At 38.2% G+C, this 23,529-nt stretch overlaps 1 protein-coding gene across 6 annotated transcripts in view; it reads left to right on the top strand.

Annotated features, from left to right (window-relative positions):
• NALCN (sodium leak channel, non-selective) overlaps nucleotides 1–23,529 on the top strand; it is a 292,929-nt gene that overhangs the window by 20,211 nt on the left and 249,189 nt on the right. For 5 of the 6 annotated variants that reach the window (XM_067713361.1, XM_067713362.1, XM_067713364.1 and 2 more), the window contains 4 exons: nucleotides 5,186–5,269; nucleotides 5,847–5,986; nucleotides 6,075–6,203; nucleotides 17,294–17,448. In XM_067713361.1, the coding sequence (XP_067569462.1) occupies nucleotides 5,186–5,269; nucleotides 5,847–5,986; nucleotides 6,075–6,203; nucleotides 17,294–17,448 (508 nt within the window). Of the gene's footprint in view, nucleotides 1–5,185; nucleotides 5,270–5,846; nucleotides 5,987–6,074; nucleotides 6,204–17,293; nucleotides 17,449–23,529 lie in introns of those variants that run through there. The other variant, XM_067713367.1, reaches the window with a different exon arrangement.

Here is a 23,529-nt window from a genome sequence, read left to right on the forward strand (position 1 = left end):
TTTACCCCCCAAGAACAGCAGAGCTGCATGCATGCACATCTTACCTCCTTGCAGGATTCACGGACAACTTCAATGTTTCCACTGGCACCTGTACAGATTCGCTATAGTGGTTCTTCTAGTTACATAGTGATTTGGGAGCAAGTATTTTAGCAAATGTAAATAGCAAAGATTTGTGTAGTGAGAATTCAGATAGTGAGAGATAGACCTTCAGTATTTTGTGAAAGTGCTGTAATAATGGTCTGAAACAGGTACAGGGGAAGGGGGCACAAAAAATAGTGAAAAAAATCTGCTTGAAGATGTCAGTGAAGAGCAATGTGAAGTGATGTCTTGAAGTGAGGAGGTGTAGTCTATGGTGGGGGTATTTGCAGAGGGAAGTCAAGGGTTTCACAGAGAGAGAAAAGCAACGCTTTGAGACACACAGGCTTGGAACACCCTGGAGCCTTGGGGCACTCTGCGTAGTCAGAAGTAGCAGATGGGATGCTCAGGGAGCAGCTGGAAGGGACCCTGTGAAGGCAGCCCTGCTGCACCGTGGAGGGCCTTGCAGCCCTGCGAGGAGCTCAGGCTTCCTTCTGTGGTCAGTTAAGATGCGTGGGGCATACGAATCTGAGAGTGACACCCTCTGATTTGTATTTGAGAAGCTCACTGTGGAGGTCACACGCCCCACGCACGACAGGAGAGGGAAATTGGAGCACAAAGTCCTTCCGGCAGAAAATGTCCTTCAAAATTTTCATTAGAGGAATTTATGTGTTTAAAGGATTTCACATCTTTTATAACATCCCCCAAACTTGACTACATCTGCCAATTAATTCCTACTGCCCAATAATTTGTTTCTAATTGCCTCCCCCACTAACTCTTGTTCCAAGAAGCATTCTAGCTCACCAAATCCCTACAGGCAAAAATAAAGCATTTGGGTGATACATGTTTGTGTTGCTGCAAAGCGTTCCATGTAGTGCAGACTGAATTCTTCAGACAATTCTCAGTTGTCTATTTTTCGTCTGGCAATAGACCTGGCTAAAAGTAGCATGCATCCTCTGAGCACTGTTGAAGTAATAAAAAATAATGCTAAGACGCAGTGACAGATGGGCCCTGGGAACTCAGAACAATAAATCATGTGCTTATGAAACTACACCCATGCATATTGTTTTGTAACTCCAACCTATATCCCTATAACTGTCTTCAGGTAAATGTGTTTGGTTTCTCTGCTTGTGAAGTCCTTGCATGGCAATTTAAGTTCCTCTCTTATACTGTATAATTGATTGGCAGCCTCCAAGTGTTTATCTTTATAAAAATTGACGGACAGCTCTTGAATAACTCATCTCCTCAGACACCAGCCTGCTGATTTCCACCCATAACTCAAATACTCTCTGCTCTCCCTTTCTTGTTGATGCAACAAACAAGTTAAAACCTTTCTTTCATATTGGAGGCATTAAAACTTCTCAGATACCACTGGGCCTTCGTGTGTGTTAGGTTCTGGTTACACATTTTGGAAGCAGGGGAAAGGGACAATTTATTATTTACAAATATTGTAACTTGAACATTAATACAGTAGGATTTTAAAGGGATCTGGACGTACTGACAAATTGAATCATAGCACCATTTAACCAGTTATGGTGAAGAGTCTTTGAAAATACAAATTGAAAAAGAGGCAACTTGATGAATACGTCAGACACAAAATGCAATATGAGATTATGTTACCGAACCAAACTTGGGTCCGCTCACCCTCCCGCAGTAAAGCCAATCTACTGACACTGTGTTGTGCTGAAGGAAAGTGCAGTGTTTATTGCAAGACCAAGCAAGGGGAGTGGGTGGCTAATGCTCAAGGACCCAACTTCCCTGAAGGCTTTCAGGGAAGGAGTTTTAAAGGCAAGGTGAGGGTGAGGGTCAAGTAGTGCATGATCAGCTCATGGAGCTGGTGGTGAGGTGACTGCCTTCTGGTTCCAACCAGTCTGGGATCTAGGTGCTGGTGGTCAGCATGCAGTTGACTTCTTCCACCTGATGGAGGTTTTAGTATCCTTTAGTACCTCAAGGATATGGGCTCAGAATAGTATCTATAGGCCTTGAAGAGGAATTAAAAGTCTTTGACTTTGTTTTATGGCTAAACTATTATTTTGCCTTGTTTTCCTTTGTTTCTGTATTTTCTCACTTCTGTGGTTAAACTTGCTCTTTGGAACTCTGGGAAGGCCTAGGAGGCTAGAGCTTTTCTACAAACAAGAGGTGGGGGACAGGGCAGAGTCCCACTTGGCTTCAATTATATTTCAAAGTGCCAGGTTTCAAAGTCCCTATTCTGTTTATTAAAAGGTATTTTACACTTATGGAGCCTTGGTGATTATCAATAATGATTGATATGATATCAATTTCAATTCATATTTACAATTCAATCGTATCTACAATTTCATTAAAATGCAAAAATTATATAAACCCTGACCTGGTTCCTATTTGCATGGCACATGGTCTTTGCTGATTCAAACTACACTAATCCAAGAAATATCCAAACGTTATCTCATCATTTCAACTGTGATCTTTCATGATTATGAAGGAAAAGAGTCTTAACTCTAAGGTAGTGCATTGAAAGGTACTCCATCTTTCTCTTTTTGCTGCAAAGAATCATTTCTTTAAAGGAACAATTTTAGTAGCTTCAGTGAATGGATAGATGCATGGATGCATTCATGAAGCATATGCATTGACTTCTTACTGCCTGCATTGTAATCTACAGAGGCTCTAAGACATGGTTCCTGTGCTTATCTCATCAATCATTTAATATCTGCTGTATGTCGTACATGGTGCTAGGTGGTGGGAGTGCCATCCGAAGTAGTCTAGTAAGTTTCAAGATGCTACTAATCTTCAGAACAAACTCAAACATTTACAGTGGGGAATAGACCTTTTCTTAAATGCAACACCAGAGAATATGTTTAGAGAAGATTTAAGTAGGAAGCCCAAACTGCAGGGACTAAAATATAAACTCATTAAACGACTGGATGGGGATTACAAAGGACTCTTCTGTAGGTTACACAGTATGAACCTTATTTATTTACATGAGCTGAGTTGCTGGTGGTAGCATGATGTGTGAGCAAAAGTGCTGATCAGAGTAGGCTGTGGTCAGACCAAAGTATGGAGGGAAAAGTTGGCACAGACCGTGGGGAATTTTTCAGGAAGACGGAACAGCATGAAGAACAATGGATGCTAAAGGGCAAAAGGTTAAAAGAAAAGATGGGAAAAATCTGGGTGTTATTGGCCTTTGTATCCCAGGTCACTATAACACAGCTTGTTAAAGGTTTTTATAAATAATGGACGACCCCTGGAAACAGGAACCAAAACATAATGTATAAAACTTCTGCTCAGCGGATTATTTCACGTATTATACCAGACAAGTAAAAAGAAGCCAGTTTTAGTTGACCATTATGTGCCATCTAGTATGTGGTGGTTCTTACTGGGGACAGCCAGATGCCACTGTGAATTTCTGGAACGTCTAAATCAGAAAACATTCCAGATAATGCAACTCAAATGACTTCGTAATTCAGAAATAGTTTTCTACGTTATACAGTAGTAGTTTTTGCTAAGCCAGTTTTCATAATATGAGGTCATCTGAAATTCGAATGTGTTTTTATGCTTTTGTTTTATTTGGGACCCTAAATGATTTAAAATAATCCTTTTATGTAGTTCAAATTATACTTCAGGGCAGCTTTGCAACATCAATTTCTTTAGCAGACAAACTTATGTAGTAAATAAAAAACAAAAATTCAGCCAACTCTGTTACTGATAACTTTAGGTTGTGAATTTGTGAGGCCCAAGTTTTTCAAATTTGACTTTATTTGCGCCAACTGACAAAGTGATTTTTGTTAAAGCTAAAATTTTCAACTTAAAAAAAATTTAATATTGAAAATCTATTAAAAAAAATATAACACATGACCATTAGTCAAAAGACACATGTATGGATATTCTGTGAAAATTATGTCTTTCTTCCGCCCTTGGTTCTCGCCATTCTGTTCCCCTCCCAGGGAAATACCACTATTTATCCTCACTTTTTATATTTTAAATAAACCTCAATATAATGAGAAGCTCTTACCCTGTATCTAATTGAGCATAATTTGTTACTAAAGCAAATTATGAGCAACAATAGAGGTTAAATGTAGTAATACTACATGCAACATTTTTTAATGCAAAATAGGAATAAAATAGTAATAGTGTTCGGGAAAAAATATTGTATAAGCTCATTCTATTTGGGTGCCTGTGTACCCAGTGATCTGTAATTATTCTCTTTCTTGCCTAATATTTACTTTTAATTGTTACTATTTTAAAATAGTTCTCTGCTGAGCCCCATAAAATTTCAGTTTTCATTTTTGGAATTTTTTACATTTTTTAAGCAATCACAATTATGCCTAGTTCTTCAAATAAAGATCAAGTAATATTTTTCTCTCACTTTTTGCTCAACAACAAGTAAAGAACACATTTGTTTACTAAAAGTCAATTTGAAAATATATACTTTAATTTTTCTGTGTAACACTTATCAACATCATATACTGTATATTTACATTTTTAAAAGTTAACATTTAAAAACATTTTATAAAATAATGCATTCTAATGTCAGAGTAGACTCACAAGTAAAAAATGAAAGTAGTATGTCTTCCTTATCTTTCTTTTACATTTAAAATCCCAATTAAAGTTAAGTCGATATATGTTTATTTTGAAAATGAAGGCAAGTTTCTTCATCTTCACTTCTAATTCAGTTCAACATGAATTCCTGGCTAATTTTCCACTAATGATGGTTGTTCCCAGAGATTTAAAGTCCTTCACTGACCACTGTGTGCTCAATGGCCAGTGAAGGACTAACCTTGGTTCTTATAGGAAGAGGTGGTTTTAGGACCTAAGCAGCCTATTAAGTAGGATGGCCTCTGGTTCCTTATGTGGTGGACTCTGTGTGGCTAAGAGAAAAAACAGTGATGTTTTACCTTTGCATGAATTTAAAATTTTACATGCAAAGTTCTGCAGTTACTTGTGTTTTATAAATTATTTTCCTCATATATAATACCACTTAAAATGCTAAAAGTGTTCTTTTGGAAGGTCTGCTCAATTATGATACAAAAATTGTACATAGCTTATACTGAATTAACACTTGATTATTCCCTCCACAGATGTTTTTTGAAATTATTCATTTTGTCTGATAACGCCATGTGAAATTTATTTTTAGGGGGATAGTTCCTATGTGAAAGATCGCTGGTGTGTTTTTGATGGATTTATGGTCTTTTGCCTTTGGGTTTCATTGGTGTTACAGGTAATTAAACACTTTTAAATTACAAGGGGGTATTTTCCAAAATGGGCATGATTTTACATTGAAAATCTAAATAGATATATTAAAGAGTATATATATATTTCATCCTGCATATTAAATGTGTTCTTTTCCATTTAATAACTATTGTATGATTGACAAACATTTCCTAATTATCATCTTGCCTCTGCTGGTAAATGGAATTCTTTTTCATCTTTTTCATAGTATTTTTAACCCTTTCGCCATTACTTTGTGTTCTAGATACTCAAAAAGTTCCACCAAAGACCATTATTAGTGAGGAAGGCTTAGCATGCTTATTCTGTATTCTGCGTTGGCACTTTGTAATAAAAACTGTGCCTTGATGGATTATATAGGAAATGAACAAGATTAACGACACTTTCATTAGTTTATGTATTTGTTTCTCTTAAGAACGCTATAGCTTCAAAATGTACTCCAAAGAAAGTTGATTTCGGTGGAAGATAATGCAGGGCACAGGATGAACCTCTGATGCTGTCTGTATAGTCCTGACTACAAGCATTGCTAAGCGAAAGTCTGAATTGTTTGTTCACCTCTGAATTTGCAGGTATTTGAAATCGCTGATATAGTTGATCAGATGTCCCCTTGGGGCATGTTACGGATCCCACGGCCACTAATTATGATCCGGGCATTCCGGATTTATTTCCGATTTGAACTACCAAGGACCAGAATTACAAATATTTTGAAGTAAGCACTGCTTTTACGTAAGTTAAGGGGATAGGTTTATGATTTTGGGGGGTAAGTTTTACCTACTTTACCTATTTTTTCCCCCTAGGCGATCAGGAGAACAAATATGGAGTGTTTCCATTTTCCTCCTTTTCTTTCTACTTCTTTATGGAATTTTAGGAGTTCAGATGTTTGGGACATTTACCTATCACTGTGTAGTAAATGACACAAAACCAGGGTAAGTTTATCTACTAACTGCATTTTTCAAAAAATAGATCTTTATTGGAGTATAATTGCTTCACAATACTGTGTTAGTTTCTGTTGTACACCAGAGTGAATCAGCCATATGCACACACGTGTCCCCGTATCCCCTCCCTCTTGAGCCTCCCTCCCGCCCTCCCTATCCCACCCCTCTAGGTCATCACAAAGCACCGAGTTGATCTCCCTGTGCTGTGCTGCTGCTTCCCACTTTTATCTAGGTGATTCATAAGGACTTTTCTGCAGTTCTCATGAGAAAAACCTCTGTCTCAATTTTTAAAAAAGTATTTATGTGCCCTCTATGTTCTGTATTCTCTGCTTCAAAATTGTTTTGTGCAAATGTTTAAGACAAATACTCAAGACAAGCCAGACTGAAAAATGTAACCCTGTGGGAAAGTAGATTCAGCGAATTCAAAGTGTACATTTAGAAAGTTTCCTCAGCGTGGGAACATAATACTGTCAGGATATTTTCATATCTTATTTAAATAAGATGGGAATGGAAAATGGTATAACTGCTTTGAAAAACAGTCGGGCAGTTTCTTAAAAATTAAACAGACATCTCCCATATATCCCATTCATTTATTCCTGGGGCTTAACCAAGAGAAATGAAAACTTATGTCCATACAAAGACTTATACATAGACTTATGTATGCTTATACATACAAAGGCTTTATTTGTAATAGCCCACTTTGGTAACACCCCAAATTTCCATCAACAGGTAAATGGATTAACAAATTGTGGTATATCCATGTAATGACTACTATTTAGCAATAAAAGAAGTATGAGATATTGATATACATAACATCTTGAGTCTCAAGATAATTACATTGAGTAAATGAAGCTAGATGAAAAAGAGTACATATTCTGTGGTTCTATGTATATAAAATTCTAGAAAATGCAAGCTTGTCTATGATGATATAAAGGAAATCATTGATTGCCTGGGAATAAGGGTTAGGGTAGGAGAAAGAGATGACCAAGGGGCACTAGGAAACCTTTGGGATTAGTCAGTATGTTCATTTTCTTGAGTGTGGTTCTGTGCCTATGTCAGAATTTATCAAGCTGTTCTTTTTAATATGTGCAATATATTGTATGTCACGTATACCTTACTACAACTGATTTTCATCATATGGTAAGGCAGTTTTCCCCGCACTATTTATTGTGTGTCATTACTCACAGAATTTAACGCTACGTTTCTCATTTACTAATTCCCTGTCTATATTTGGGTCTGTAACTATAATCTCTATTGTGCCTGATTGACCTATTTGACGATCCCTTCGCCAATATCACGCTCTGGAGCTCGTTTAAATTATAATATGTCTGTATGCCTGGGAGTCCCATTTCCTGCTCCCAGACTCACATGGGCTTAGGACCCTGTCTTCTGCTTCTTGTAGGCATTGAAACCCAAGCTCATGGCTACTGGGTACTTAGTCCCCATTGAGACCACCATTTAGTCAACTCATGTATTTCCCTTCCTCTAGTTTTTAGTTTCCTCTTATATGTTGCCATTTTGGAATGTATTTTTCTTTCTTCTAAGCCCAGATATGCATTTTTAAATGTTAGTGTTTATCCAACAGATCTAGCTGTTTGTAGTGGAAGGAGCTAAATTTAATGTAGTCCATCTTGCTAGAATTAGCACTCTGGCACTCACAGCTATTTTTTTCCCTATTTTCCTCATTACACTGTGAGGTCCTTAAGGATACATTTGGGAAAGGGTCGATAAGATTCATTTCCCTGTGGTCAGTACCTAGTATCCTAGCACAGAGTAAGTACTTAGTAACTATTTATTGACGGCATGGTTAATAATGTGTTATATTTAGACAGATAATGACAACTTTATGACAAATTGATAAAGAAGAGGAAATAAAAAAAGAACAGAGGAAGAAAAGCAAGTTGCTAAAAGTGACAAAGGAGAAATTGTTAAAAAATAGAAAAGCAACTTTAAAAGCAGAGGATAGCAGTGAATTAGTACAAACACAGGATAGGAAAGTTGAAGGAAGTGGTGAGTAAGGGAGTTGACTTGTGTGGGTGAGGGAAGAAATGCGTGGAAGGAAACCTGTAGGTAGTTTTTTTTTTTTTAAATGTATGTGGGCTGTAGAATATGTCTAGATTGTTCCATGAATGAATATGAGGGTGGAAAAATATCGTGTGGGCAGAGACAATAGACGTAGAAGTGACGAAAAGAGAAAGCTTCTGGGTAAGGAAGCAGCTGTGTTCTAACCGCAGTGAGTTTAAGAGGCTGGTTTAGAGTTCCCATTTTATTAAAAACCAAGTTGAAAGGCAAGAATTCTCAAACTTGTTAACCCAGCTAGGAGATCAGGCATCATGCTGCAAACTTAACTTTGACACAGAAAATATAATACAAATAGGGCAGACAGGTATGAGAGTCATCTGAACTCATGGCCTTTGAATCATTCAGTAAGTCCTCTTAGCCAGCTCCGTGCTGTACTCTGTTCTCAAAAATGAGTGTCTGAAAAAAATGTTAAAAGACCTCTCATATTCTATTAGCTCCAGCTCATTACGTTATCCTAAAAAAAAGGAGTGCACTGGGAAGAATTTCATACGTGTTGGCAGACTTTTCAGTTACTAGAGACATAGCAGTTATAGGGAGACGTCTGCGTTTTCTCTTTCTTATATTTGTAAAATCTGCCCAATGGCTATGTACACACACATGGATTTTGCCTTCTCTTTATGTGACTCTTAATTTACTATTTGAGAAGAAAATACATAACTGGCCACATGGTTTTATGAGCAGTGTTACTGATAAAAACAATTTTCATAAGTTTGATGACTTATTTCAAGGACCAATCATTTCCACCATTTTTCTTTTATATTTTCAGTTCAGTGTTAACTGAGTTTTAAAGTCTCGCTCATTAGCAGAAAAACCGTCAATACAGTTTTACCGTTAGTTCCAGCCCAGACATTAATTTGCTTTCTTTTTAGAGACTCAAACAGTGTCCAAAGTCAGAATGAAACATATAAAAATCCCCATTTAAAAGAATTTCCCAACTCTTTTCTTTCCTTTTGTTGCTTCTTAACTAGGAATTTCTCATAAACATCTCTGAGTCAGATATTAAGCTTTGGTATGATGGTTGTGTTTCCAGAGATAAGTGTTGCCAGTTGCTGTCATGACCTCATTTCTCTTCATCATCATCCTTTAACAATTGTTCCAACCTCTGCTTAATTTGCATGCACTGTAGCCTAATAACGGGAGAGCTTTCAGGCAGAGATGCGCCTGTTCAGAAACCTGTATGTCCTAGGTTTCGCGGCTGACCTCCAGAACTGATTATGTTTAATCTGTGAAGCAAACAGGATAAATAAGGAAGGAATTCAATACATGGAATTTTGCTTTTGAATGGAGCTGATTTCTTATAAAGCAGATAGAAGGGCATCTCAGCTGTGTCCTCTGTAGCATTACTAGTAAAGCTTTAGCTTCTTCTCTGGTAATGAATTGTGACCTAAGGCAATTATGGAAGAAGTAATGGGATTTGACTAAGCAAGGCAGTTCATATCCTAAAGAGAGCTGAGGAGGGCAGTGGCCTGTGGCAGAAACAGGTGTTGCAAAATGCCAAACGTGCTGGCAGAAATCTCCCTGAAGCTAAAAGAGGGACGTGTAAAAAGGAGCTGGTAGGTGAAATAGAAAAGGTGAAGATTTACCTGACACCTGATTATCATTCCTGAGAAAGGAGAGAAATTTATTCATAGCTTAGTATCAAATAATGACATCTCATCCCCAAGACTGAGATAATTAGAAAAGCTTTAAGGTAAGGAAATGTAAATATTAAGTTCATAAAAGTTTACTACGTGGAGAGAGGATTCAACCACGAGTCTGGGTGAATATTTGTAATGACTGGACCATCAGCTTTAAGACCCAGAGGTAGGGGACCACACGTCACAGGCACCCAGGACAATCCTGGTGTATCCCTGTTGCTGCAGAGTAATTACTAATAACTTCCTTTGTGATCTCAGGAGAGCCTCAGTATGGACAATACATTTTATGGTTACCCCACCCAACGGCAGTTTTTAGGACTTGGTGGTATTTTATAAAATATCGCTAAGACTTAGACCAGAGACAATATAAAGCCAGATTTGGGGCAGTTTTCTATTGCTGGTCCAAATAAAAAATTTTTAAGTTTTCCCTTTAGGGTACTTATAAAATAAATGAATGATTGTCTTATAAATTCCGTTCACAACATAACGAGGTTTTTTAAAAATGGAGAGGTCAGAAGAATTAAAAATAGAAACATGGGACTTAGAATATTAATTTTTAATTTCCATGGATTTATCAAGAGAGGGTTTTGTAGAATATGTAAAATCATAAGTGCCTCAAATTCATGCAAAGGTCTGTGAAGTCTTCTTGATTAATATTTAAACTTCTTTTGAAAAGATGAAAAAAGACTACTCTATTTAACTTACAGGGCTCAGGCTGAGATATCTGCCAAGTGGGAGATATAAGAACAAGTTTGGATATTGGAAACATTTTCTTTAATATTTAAGAAATGAAAGTACTCTGATGATATATGTAGATTTCTAAATAAATTAATAGCAATGATTGTGGAACACCTATTATGTCTCAGATATTTTGCTTGTAACTACTTTTTAGAACAATCTGAAAGGATTATTTCCCCCATTTTGCAGATGAAGACACAGCCTCAAAGAGGTTAAATAATGTGTCCACATGGTAAACGAGAGAGCTGGGATTTGAACTCCCAGCCCATGCTTGTGCCGCCATTTAACCAACCTCTGCAATGTTATAATCCCACATTCATAAACCTATTTCACATACAGACCCACATCCGTAACCATAAACTCTTCATAATATATATCGTAGAGAAAATTAAAACCATATTACAGCTGGTTTCTATCTCTATGTTGATGTTATATTCCAGGGGGTTCAGTCTCATCTGAATCTATAAAATAGTGATATGCAATATATTTGTATTACTCCATATATCTCTTTTAAATTTGTTGTGCACATGCATCTCAAAGATGCAGACCACTTGAGCCACCAGTTAGATGAACATTTCATATGATGATAATGGTTTAAAATTAAATGTAAGAAAATATCTGAGGGAGTTCCTTGGTGGCCTACTGGTTAGGATTCTGGGCTTTCACTGCCATGGCCCAGGTTCAATCCCTGGTCAGGGAACTGAGATCCCACAAGCTGTGTGGCATGGCCAAAAAAAAAAAGAAAATATTTGAGAATCAACTAAACTCCCATATGAAAAATTAATACCTGTGTGATTTTCACCAAAAGAGCAAAAGCATTCGTGAGAGTCTTCAGGATAAAAAAAGAAAATCCTACAGGTTGAAAAGGGTCGAAAAGAAATCGAGTAATTTATTTTGGTCAGTTATACTATAGCACTTCTTTTGATCTTATGTTTACTTCCCCCAAAGAGGATAATGTAATAATATAGATTTTATTATTAATATGATTAATAATATATTTATTATATATTATAATCATATGCAATGCTAATTTATAATTATTATATTGTAATTAATATGTTAATAATTATAGTAACTAGTTAATATAATTATTAATATATGACTCCGATTTATTGTTAGTGGAAATAACCTTCATTGAACAACTGATATCTGTTATTTTCTCATTTAATACTCCTAACAATCTGGTAAGTTGTGTTCTACTTTTACACTCCTTATTACAGAGAAGGAAATTGAAGCTCAGTTTCCTTGAAGAAGATGTCTAAGATGAAACAGCTTGGAAGTACCAGAAGCAAGGTTTAAAACCAGATCTCCTTGACACTGATTTCTGTGCTTTTAAATGTTTACTGTAATTCTGTCAATATGTGAGGTGATCTTCAGCATGTGTCTCTCCAGAGTATTTGAGTAAAACCTTTAATTCTTCTTTGGTTCCAAGAAGCGCATGCTTAGGAGACAAGTTCTAAATGGGCTGTATGAGTAAGTGGTTAAGGCTGCCTGTTTGAGGGCTGAGTTCTCAGATGATGCACTGCCACTTCGGAACATACTGCATGAATGGGAAATGAAGAGCGTGCCGATCCAGCCCCTGGCAAAGAGTGTTGACTGTAGCTGCTTTCGTAGGCAGCATATGTAGTATCATTGTGATGTCTCAAGTTCAGCCAGACCAGCCTGCTTTTCCCCGGGATAGAAGCCGCACCAGCATGCCATGACTATAGCGGAACAAGCAGTCCGTTTCGGGAATTCATTTCTAGGGTTAGCTCTCTTAAGCAGAGAGAAATAGAGTCAGTAGGGTGTATACGTATAGAGAGAAAAAGAGATTTATTTAAGCAGTTGGCTCATGTGATTGTGGGGACCAGCAAGACCAAAATCTTCAGAGCAGGCCAGCGAGCTGGAAATTCCAGCTGGAGTTGATATTGAAGTCCTGAGTCCAAAGGCAGTCTGGAGATAAAATTCTTTCCTCTTTGGAGACTTCTCTCTTAAGGCCTTCCACTAATAGGATGAGGCCCACCCACATTATAGAGGGTCTTCTGCTTTACTTAAAGTCTACAGATTTAAATGTTAATCACATCTAAAAAACACTTTCATGGCAACATCTAGACTGATGTGGACCAAAGATCTGGACAACACAGTCTATCCAAGGTCACAAATAAATTCAGCCTATAAATTTAGACTGTGTCAGGAGCTGTATGAAATTGAAAGTTACACTGGGCAACAGTCGAGTTGGGAAGAATCCAATGAAGAGTTGACCACACAAACATGAGTGACACGGGTCCCAAGTGCCAGAAATGAAAAGCGTGGGTGCTTTGAGAATTTCTAATAGGGAAACCTAACCCAGTCTGAGTGACTTAGGGTGGCTCCCCTGAGAAGGTGACATTCAGGCTGGGCCCTGAAGGCTTAAAAAATGGGACTAACGAAGCAAAGATGGGAGGAGAGATTTCCAAGCAGGGGAGAAGGTTCTGCAGTAGATGGAGCTCATGGAGAGCTGGGGGAAGACAAACATGGTTGGATGCTAGGACACTTGGAGGGGCAGGAGCCAGGTCCTTCACGGTCTTGTAGATCATATTAAAGATTTGTCACTGACCGACACAATGTAGGACAGTGATTATGAAAAGCCTCTCTACGTGCCTGTGACAAATGGATAAGAAGGGCTGAGAGAGGCTGCAGAATGACCAGTTAGGAGGCCGGATTCTGGTGCAGGTAGAGGTGGACATGGAGAGTTGAATGAACCCAAAAGATATTTTGGAGAATATTTAGGGAACATGATGATTAGTTATAAGGGTGACAGGGGAATAAGGTATCAAGATGATTCCAAGATATCCGGATCGCTCAACACTTTGGATGGTGGTGCTCTGGTGCTGCTTGTGATGAGAGGGAACGTTGGCAAAGGGTCTGAGTTTAGTATGGGGTCCATAGAGTTGGAGGTGCTTGTGGTGTAGCAAAGTAGAGAGATCTAACAGGCAGTTGGACATGTAGCTCTGGGACTCTAAAATGGCATCTAAGATAGTAGAGAATTGAAACTATGAAAGTGGACTTAATTGCATAGGGGGAGAGCATCATGAAAGCCAAGGACCAAGCTCAGAGCAACTCAGTACTGAAGGTGAATTACAGGAGGAGGAGATGGAAAAGGAGAATGACCTGAGACATATGGACAGAACTAGCATCTTCAAAGCCAGCCGCGTTGTGTCTCTCTGAGCCTTCCTTTCCACACAGGCACAGTTCTCTAACCACAACCGGAAAAGGCTTTCCACATTGAAGAACTTGTGCGATTAGGTGGGGCCCACTTAGGTAATCCAGGATGATCTCCCCAACTCAAGAGTTTTAGCCTTGTTCACATCTGTACCTTAATTCCTTTTTGCCAGGTAAGATAGTATATTCACAGGTTCTGGAGGTGAGAACGTGGACGTCTTTAGGGGGCTGTGAGTAAGAAAGTATTGATTCCCACTTAAGCATGAATGGATATTTATTATGACTGGGAGAATCATTGTCTCTATTTAGGATATGGCTGGTTGGAGCGAGAATTTCACCCCCCTGAAAGTGGCGGGGGTGGGGGAGGTGGAGGTGGGATGAATTGGGAGATTGGGATTGATATATATACACTAATATGTATAAAATAGATAACTAATAAGAACCTGCTGTACAAAAAAATAAAATTCAAAAAAAAAAAAGAAAAAAGAATTTCACCCCCCCTAATTCCAGAGAGCCTCTTGTTCTATCCTGACTATCTGAGGGAAAATGAACGAGGAAGTAATTAACAGTAACAAATAAAAATAAAATCTACAAAATTCTTGTTAACTGAGAAGATGAAACTAAGATAAATAACCAGTAGATATTCTGAAACTCATGATGTTCATCTCAGTTTTTAGAAAGGATATTTATCATGTGGTTTTAGATACGTAAGTTCCAGAGCAATTAATCATCTAATAAATATGTCTCTAATAAGCGTCCTCTAAGAGCTTGATGTTGGCAAAAATAACATGTTTCAAATCTGCTGCCTCTGAAGCCAAAAGATTTCAAAATACTATCTGTGCTGGTGAGGGTTGTGCTTCAAATGGGAATCAGTACTAATATGAAAGAAAAAACAAGTGGAATCAAAGAGGAAAAAATACCCTAATATTTATAAGTTAATGAAAATGATCAAAATAGTTAACAATTATTGACTGATTAACTTATTTCCAGTGCTATTCTGAGAGTGGTACATTACCACATTTAATCATTAACACCCCCACACACAAGGTAGGTATAATTGCCATCCCCATTTTTGAAATGTGGAAACTGAGGCTGTCCTTGCCAGGGCTAGGGGTTCAATCTAGGGAATGTACAAACTTCAAACTATAAATTACAATAGGTCACACCTAGCACTTATTGTCTACCAAGTGCCTGTTTTAAGTATTTTACAGATGTAACATTTTCCCCACAGCTCCTTGAAGGAAGTATTTTCCTGCCATCATAGAGATGAGGAAACTGAGGCACAAATTGGCGAAGTCACACATGTAGTAAGGGCTGAGCCAGAATTCACACCCAACAGACTGGCGCCAGAGTCCAGTTATCCAAATAACTGAAAGATGATGTTTTTTGAAACCGTTTTGTGTAGACAGAGTGTTTTTGTCAGATATTTGCTGCTGTTGTCTTTTTAAAGTATTGGAAGTGAAAAAAAATTACTGATTTTGATGGGCTAGTACACTTTCCCCTTCCAGCACTTCACCTTACCTTCCTCACTTACGAATTAAGAACTAGGTCATCTATAAGGTTTCTTTCAGCTGCACAATTCTGTGAACAAAATGCTTTCAGGATCACGTACCAAAATTCCTTCTGTTCTTTTGAGAATCCTTTATTGTGTTTTCACATGCCAGGATTTATGTTACATTTTATTATTGTAATGACTAATAATCATTTATAGTAAGCATTTATTGAGTGCTTGAAACACGCTAGGTGCTGTGATGAATGCATTACTTGGTTTATTTTACTTAAAGCTCACACAAGCTTCTCTCCCTGTTTCACAGATGAGGAAACCGAGCTTAGAAACATTTAAAATTATTCAAGTCACACAGCCAGTCAGTGGCAGAGCTTGGAACCAACCCAGAAAGCCTTCCTCTGAAACTCTGAAGCCCAGTCCCCTTACCACTTTGTTCTGATGTGTGGGTACAAACTCAAGAACATAGAGTCAGGCTAGACTTAAGCGAAGATGCATCATTTGGCCTGCGTATAAGAATGTAAAAGGAGGGGAAATAAGTGACGTGTGTGCCTAAAATCATATCTTTCTGACACACCAAGTGGTGATTTCCACAAGCAGAGCCTTTCCTTTTGCATGTGGGGGTCCAAAGGACCAGCTTAAAATATGACAATTATTTAAACATTCCCTGAGATGTATTGACAAATTAGCTCACTTGCTGCTAACAAAGAGCAGAACCCTGAAGGAGTAAACATAGAAGTTTGTTTTGACTGAGATGGAACTGGGCAGTGTATTACCAGGGATTGTGTGCATGTGTGTGCGTAAGACTGTGTAAAATTGTGTATGTCTTTGCAGGAGATTGTGTGTGTGTGCACATGGGCATGGTGGCCTCCAGCAGCTAAGGGATCGTGGAGAGTTAGGCATCATACTCTAGAGAAAACATGTTATATAAAGGGAAGTGGCCAACTGAATGTAAGAGGATATTAAAAAAAGCAATGTGACCCAACACATCTGCCTCAATTTGGCCATAAGCAGAGGAGACTGAGACAGTCCTAAGGTTGGTCCCCATTTAGGAAATGCCTGGAAACATTGATGTAGTGGGAAATGACTATAATAAAGTCATGGGTTTGTAAGGTTTGTGGAATCATCTAGCTTAAACTTTGGCCCCTACACAAGCCATGTCAGTCATCTCAGATAGCAGCTATTTGGGGCCCATTTTAAGGTCCCAGAATGAGATTCCACAATCACCTTTCCAGTGGTTACCTGTACTCACTACCAAGAAATCCATTACACTCTAAATCCTTCTACATCAACTTAATGTCCAGTGTGTTCTCCAGAAAGATGAAAAGTAATTATATCACCAACTACCTAAAAAATAAATAAAACCCTGTAATACTCCTGGAGCTATCACTAAATCAGCCCATAATCTCTCTCTTTCCAATGTGATATCTTTAATTCCTTCAGTCTCACTTTATGTATCTGGTTTTTTTTCTAAACTGAACATCTGACAACCCAGAAGAAGGCCAAGTATCACTTATGAGACTTACAGTACTTTTGTACCATATGGAGAGTGATTGTCATCATTTCCTGTTGCTTAGAAGTGAAGTAGCATTTGTGCCCATAGTAGGAGAAGGATTTGTGGATAACAAGGAGTCCCCAGACAAGTTAACATTCCTTGCAAGTCTACAGAAAAATTCCTTCCTTCGCTTTTTCTGAGTCTTGGTCTTCAATGACAAAAACCGTCATGGCGATAATGTTCTTATAAAGAGCTTCTGTGTGGATGAATCAGGTACCGTTTGAGAATGTTCATTGCATTAATGTTATGAATACCATTCATGAATCAGGAATCTTAAATCTGTGTCCATATACAGCAGTTACTAATGAAGAATGATTACATTATGCATTTTAATCAACACTTACACTTGTTGAAAGTGTCTGATCCTTTTCTGTGTTGTTTGCAGAAATGTAACCTGGAATAGTTTAGCTATCCCAGATACACACTGCTCACCAGAGCTGGAAGAAGGCTACCAGTGCCCCCCAGGATTTAAATGCATGGACCTTGAAGATCTGGGACTTAGCAGGCAAGAGCTGGGCTACAGTGGCTTTAATGAGATAGGTCTGTCTTACTGATAAAACACCTTTTCAGTTTCTATTTTACAATGTTTATGAAATGGAGAAAATATTTGTATAATTGATATTTTATGTTCAGACTGGCTGTAGTTTTTAAGAAACACAACTGTAAGTTTTAATATATTCTCCCTTACAGTCTATAACATACAGTCTGTGTCTATGTATATTCAGCAGTGTCTGTATAGACTTAAATATCTCTCAATTCTTAATTATAGCATTTAAAACTATTTGTCTGTTGAGTAAGGTTCAGGGTTGTGGACTCAAAGAACCCTTTGAGTCAACAAGACTTGGTTTCCTTCCACATTTAACTAGTAGGCAAGGTAAGTCTTAAGTAACTGGAATACTAGACATTGAGGAGTGCGTGAGAGCCGAAAAGTAATTCTGGAACAGGATACAGGTAATGAGATACTTAATGAATGTGCATCAACTATATAACAGCGGTATGGGAAATGCTTGTATGTGAATATGATGTGCCAAACATGTACATTGATTCGTGCCTTGTCCTATTATGTCCTGAAACGTGCCGTCACGCACAGTAAAGAAAGAACTTGGCATCTGCCGTTTAGTTGGTATCATTGCATTTGTTACAATTCCATGCAAGTTGCACATCTTTCATGATTGAAGCAAAAAAACATGGGATTCTAAACAATTATTTTATGCTCTGAGAATTTGTCTCAGTCAGCTCAGGCAGGCATAACAAAATATCGTAGACTGGGTGGCATAAACAACAGAAATTTACTTCTTACCAGTCTGAAGGCTGGAAGTCTGAGACCAGGATGCACCATGGTTAGGTCTGGTTACCCCTCTCCCTGGCTTGCAGATGGCTGTCTTCTCTCTGTGTGCTTATGGGATGGGTTGGGGGGAAGAGAGAGAGAGAGAGAGAGTGGGGAGAGAGGGAGAGAAAGCTCTCTGGTCTCTTCTTATAAGGACACTAATCCCATCATGAGAACCCCACGCCTCAAAACCTGGTCTAAACCAAATCAACTTTTAAAGGCCCCACCTCCTAATGCCATCACATTGGGGGATTAGAGCTTCAATATATGAATGGCAGGGGCTGAGCGAGTGGACATAAACATTCAATCCGTAGCAGAGTTGTTGGAGTCATTTGAAAAAATTTAATTTTTTCTTAAAGTTTTAAGGCCCAGGTACATTTAAGAGAGTTCTAGACACTTTTACCCAGGTCCTAAGAGGAAAGTCTTTCAGTGTGTAATGGGATGGTGGTTGTGCTCTTTTGGAAGCCAAATCTACTTATTTTTAATCTGTCTTTTGGTGTGGTTTCACTTTTTAATGGGCCAGCTGTACAATGGGGATCTCATAGCCAGGAAAGAGTGCATCACCCCTGTCTACCCAGGAGGGAAACTGGTTCAAACCCAGCCCATCCACCTTCACACATCAGACAGCGTGGCTGATAAATCCTATTCCCACCCTGGCCTTCGGTCCTAGCAGCTCCTGGATAGTGTTATGCAGGATGGCATAATGAACTCTGGGATAAGTGTTTGAATTTCAGAAAGAACATGTGAAGATCTTGCACTGAGTGAGGAATATGTTCTAGATATATGAACTAAACCACAAGGCTACAGCCTTTGGACTGAATACAATACTGAAATTGGGCTGAAAGAAGCATAAATAGTTGGTATTTTTAAAGAGTGCATTTTGCAAATAAATCCCTAAATTTTATTCTTATATATTTAGTATGCCCTCATAGTAAATGTCCAGCATTGTATTGATAGTTAGATGGGCATTCTTCTTTTGGCCAATGATACAGTTTTCTGGTTCATAAAAATTTAGAAGCCAACAGAGGTAAAGCATTTTAATTTGCTGTCTCTCTTATACTTCCCTGGCTTTGGATCAATCTTACATCCTTCCCCCTGTCTCAAAAGTGCAAAGATTATGCCAGTGACTTTCAGGCATGAGCAGGAAATCACAGGTGTGGTGTGGGAGATGAGATACGTTATAGATTTAGTAACCTGCTCGGAGCAAGCTCCCAGCTGGGGCAGGACTGGCATGCATGGCTGGTTAGAGCCTGTTGCTCTTTCTTTTAGGGGCTGAGTGTGCCCATGTCTTGGATGGAGAGTGGCCAGCATTCAAGAGTTAGGCTGTCCTTGCACTGGAAATCTCCAAGCCTTTAAAATCATGTTGCTAAATCAAATCGCCCCCTGACCATTTTAAATGCAGCAGTTGTGCCTAAACTCCAACTGCTGCATTATATTAAAGTGGATTTATCTTTTTTTCACTGTGACTTACAGTAGCTTCACCTAATGTAGGGGACAATATCTCTTTGAGCAAGGAAGTCTCCTTCTAAAGCCTGTGGGCTTAAGAAGCCCAGCTGTAGGAGGGAATTGCCCTGGAGGGTGGTAAGCTCCCACAAAGGCAGTAATCTTACTGTAGCTCTACTGTTTATTTGCACATTGATCTCCCAAGGATTTAAGCTCCTGGAAAACAGGAAGCACATCTTTTTATCTTCATGTCTCCAGGGCCTGGAGCAATGCCTGCTTGGTAGGAAACCCTTTATAAATATTTACTAATGGACCAAAGTATGTACCCTTTTGAATTCATAGGTGACACGTCATATTTGTATTAGGATGTAGAGCCATAATAGAGAATTAAGCTGTTTTCTCATTGTTCTTTTCCCTGATTTCGTCTGCTTTTGTTGGCAGTGTTCATTCTTCCTCATGACTTCCCTTTCTATACAAGCTTAATTTGGTCTATTTTCTTCTTTTTCTCAAACGATGATTGAATTCAGCATCATTGTAGCACTAATGGTTAGATAATGAAAATGTTTCCTTTGAACTATAATCAAAAAATGTTAACATGGTCCCTATAGTTTAGATTGAAATTGGTAACTATTTCCTGATATTATGTATCTATGTAGATACACAAACTAGTGTTTTAGATTATTTTGAAAGTTCTTATGGAAACAAAAGATAATGTTTCACCAAAATGAGGAAATTAATTTTATTAGGTACATGTGATCATCTCTTTCTGCATGCAGCTAAACTTAGAAGATAATTAGGTACCTAACTGTGTATTTAAATTTGGCCAGTGTACTCTCTATATAAGTAATCATGGTTAATTTAAAAGGAGCATGTTTCCTTTTCTTACTAGTCCAAATTATCATGCAATACATTGAATTTCAAGCATTTATAAAATTTTATTTATAAGTAGCTTCATGTCTCATTAAAATTTAATATTGATGATGTTGAAAAACTCAATTTTTAAAACTATATTAAGAGCCAGAGTCATTAGGTAGAAAAAATTACAGAGAGCCCCCTATTGTAAGATTGCGGAGTAAAGAGACCTTTTCGTCTCTAAAATCGTCCAAACGTCAAGGATACTGAGAAACAGAAATGCAGTGTCCATATTTAAGGACTCTGAAAAGCTTATAACTGTAAACCCCAATATCAGAGGGCCAGGTGTCTAACAGAAAACTTCCCGAAAAGACTCTGGCTACTGAGGACCTCAGAGCGGAAAGAAGACTGGCGTTCTACAACAACCAGTGTTCATCGTTCATTCAGTTTAAAAATTCAACAATAAAAATTAAATTATAGAAAATAAAAATAAAATGAAATAAAATGACCAGTGTTCCCACAGAAGCAGAATAGTCCTCTCTTCGAGTCAGGGCATCACTGTGTAGCTGACGGTAGGAGTTTTCTGGAATTCCATGTGGCATCACAGAGGAGAGGCCCTTATTCTGCAGGCAGCTGGGAGAGAGAGAGCTGTGGGCACCCCGAGACGGCTGATCAGCATAGACTAGGATGAGGGATAGACTCCAGCTTTGCAAATCTGGCTCTACCTTACGATGACCTCACCGATTCTCAAGCATCATTCTCAGGCCAATTAAATCGAAACCTTACAGTGATTGAAGGCACAGATGGCTCTAAAAAGTTCTCTGGGTGATTCTAGCGTGCATGCCGAGTGTGAACCACTGAAGCAACACCGATACACACCCAACTTGTGAAAATCTTCACTTCTACCCCACAGCATAACTTCACCCTTCCCTACGTGAAACAGGACAAATATCTGGTGCTGTCAAAATCAGTGTCAAAGGTGAAGGATAATAAAAAAGAATCAGGACCATTTCTATAAAAATGTGCCTTTCAGTATATTTAAAATTGAAAAAAAATACTCAAGATATATATAACTCAAAAGAATTGCAGAAAAAGAAGACTTAAATATACACATTAAAAGGGTACAAATTGACTCAGTAAATTGACAGAGAACAGTCAACACTTAGGCCTGTCTTAGTAAAGATGCTAGAATTCAAAGCTAAAGAAAACATCCATTGGGTATCTTGAAAAAAAAGAAAAGATCAAGTCAGTTCTAAGGCAGACCATCAGAGGGGCCTGAAACTTCATGTCAATATTCAGCTCTCAGATATAACGTCACAATGCTTACAGGGTCCTTAGGGAAAGAATGTGTCAAACCCTTTTTGATTATTTTTGAAGAGGCAAGAATTCCGAGACTTCATTTTACATGAAGTCTTCTTGAAGCCATTCAGCCAATCAAGAATAACTAACTGGTCATGGGCCTGGTCTCTAGTATGTATTCACTGTAAGAGCAAAGCTAATACAACTGTAGGATTTACAGACTATAGTGTAAATATTACAAACTGTGATTGTGTGGAACAGAGGACAAGATCAACAGGGGAGGTAGGGTGAGGATGTGGATGTTTATACTTAGCAGTAAAAAACAAGTATCATTTTATACAATATATGAATCCAGCAATGGAGGCATAAGGATACCTGCCATGAAAATGCATTACAAAGTCAAAAACGACTTTAGAAAAAATTCAAACTTAAAATAATGGCCTTGGGGTTTGGATCATGGCTGTACTGTATACTAGCGTGGTGACCTTGGGAAAGTAAGGAACCTCTCTTGCCTCGATTTCCTCATCTGTGAAATGGGTGAGTGATAGACCTACCTTACAGGGTTGTCAGAAGCAACTGAGAAACTACACATAGAATAGTGTCTGGCACAGCACAGACACACGATGAGCTAGAAATTAGAGATACGGTGGCAAAGTAGGAATACATCACTGTTACTTGAGAGTAAGTGACCACTTTAACAAAGAAGGGCAGGATATAGATGCTTTCAGATTAGCACCTCGATGTCTGATATTATTCCCTTTTCTTTGAGCCAGTTTGTCCCTCAGGTTGTTCAGGATCTTACAGCAAAGGAGAAGAGTGGAGGGGATGGGAACAAGGTGTTCTTAACTTTGCATTATTCTGCCATTAACTAATATCTCAAATTTTACTTCATTCTAATCAGTGTATAGAGGGCCAATATTTGGGGTTGTTTAGTCTTTTTTAAAAATTTATTTTATTGAAGTGTAGTTGATTTACAATGTTGTGGTAATTTCTGCTGTATAGCAAAGTGATTCAGTTATACATATATATACCTTCTTTTTCAGGTTTTTTCCATTATGGTTTATCACAGGATATTGGATATAGTTCCCTGTGCTCTACAGTAGGCCCTTGTTGTTTATCCATTCTATATATAATAGTTTGTATCTGCTAATCCCAAACTCCCAATCCATCCCTCCCACTTGGCAGCCACAAGTCTGTTTTCTCTGTCTGTGAATCTGTTTCTGCATTGTGGATAAGTTCATTTGTGTCATATTTTAGATTCCACATATAAATGATATCATATGGTATTTGTCTTTCTGACTTACTTCACTTAATATGATAGTCTCTAGGTCCATCCATGTTGCTGCAAACGGCATTATTTCATTCTTTTTTATGGCTGAGTAATATTCCATTGTATATATATACCACATCTCTGTATCCATTCCTCTGTTGATGGACACTTAGGTTGCTTCCATGTCCTGGATATTGTGAATAGTGCTCCTATGAGCATCGGGGCGCATGTATCTTTTTGAATTAGAGTTTTGTCCAGATATATGCCCTGGAGTGGGATTGCTGGATCATATGGCAACTCTATTTTTAGTTTTTTGAGGAACCATAAGTGTTTTCCATAGTGGCTGTACCACTTTACATTCTGGTGGTGTTTAGTCTTTGTTAATCAATTATTCCTCTCTTGCCACTCTGAAAATTATCCTCACTCTGGT

The sequence above is a fragment of the Pseudorca crassidens genome, chromosome 18, assembly GCF_039906515.1.
Source record: "Pseudorca crassidens isolate mPseCra1 chromosome 18, mPseCra1.hap1, whole genome shotgun sequence".
In the NCBI taxonomy this organism is placed as follows: domain Eukaryota; kingdom Metazoa; phylum Chordata; class Mammalia; order Artiodactyla; family Delphinidae; genus Pseudorca; species Pseudorca crassidens.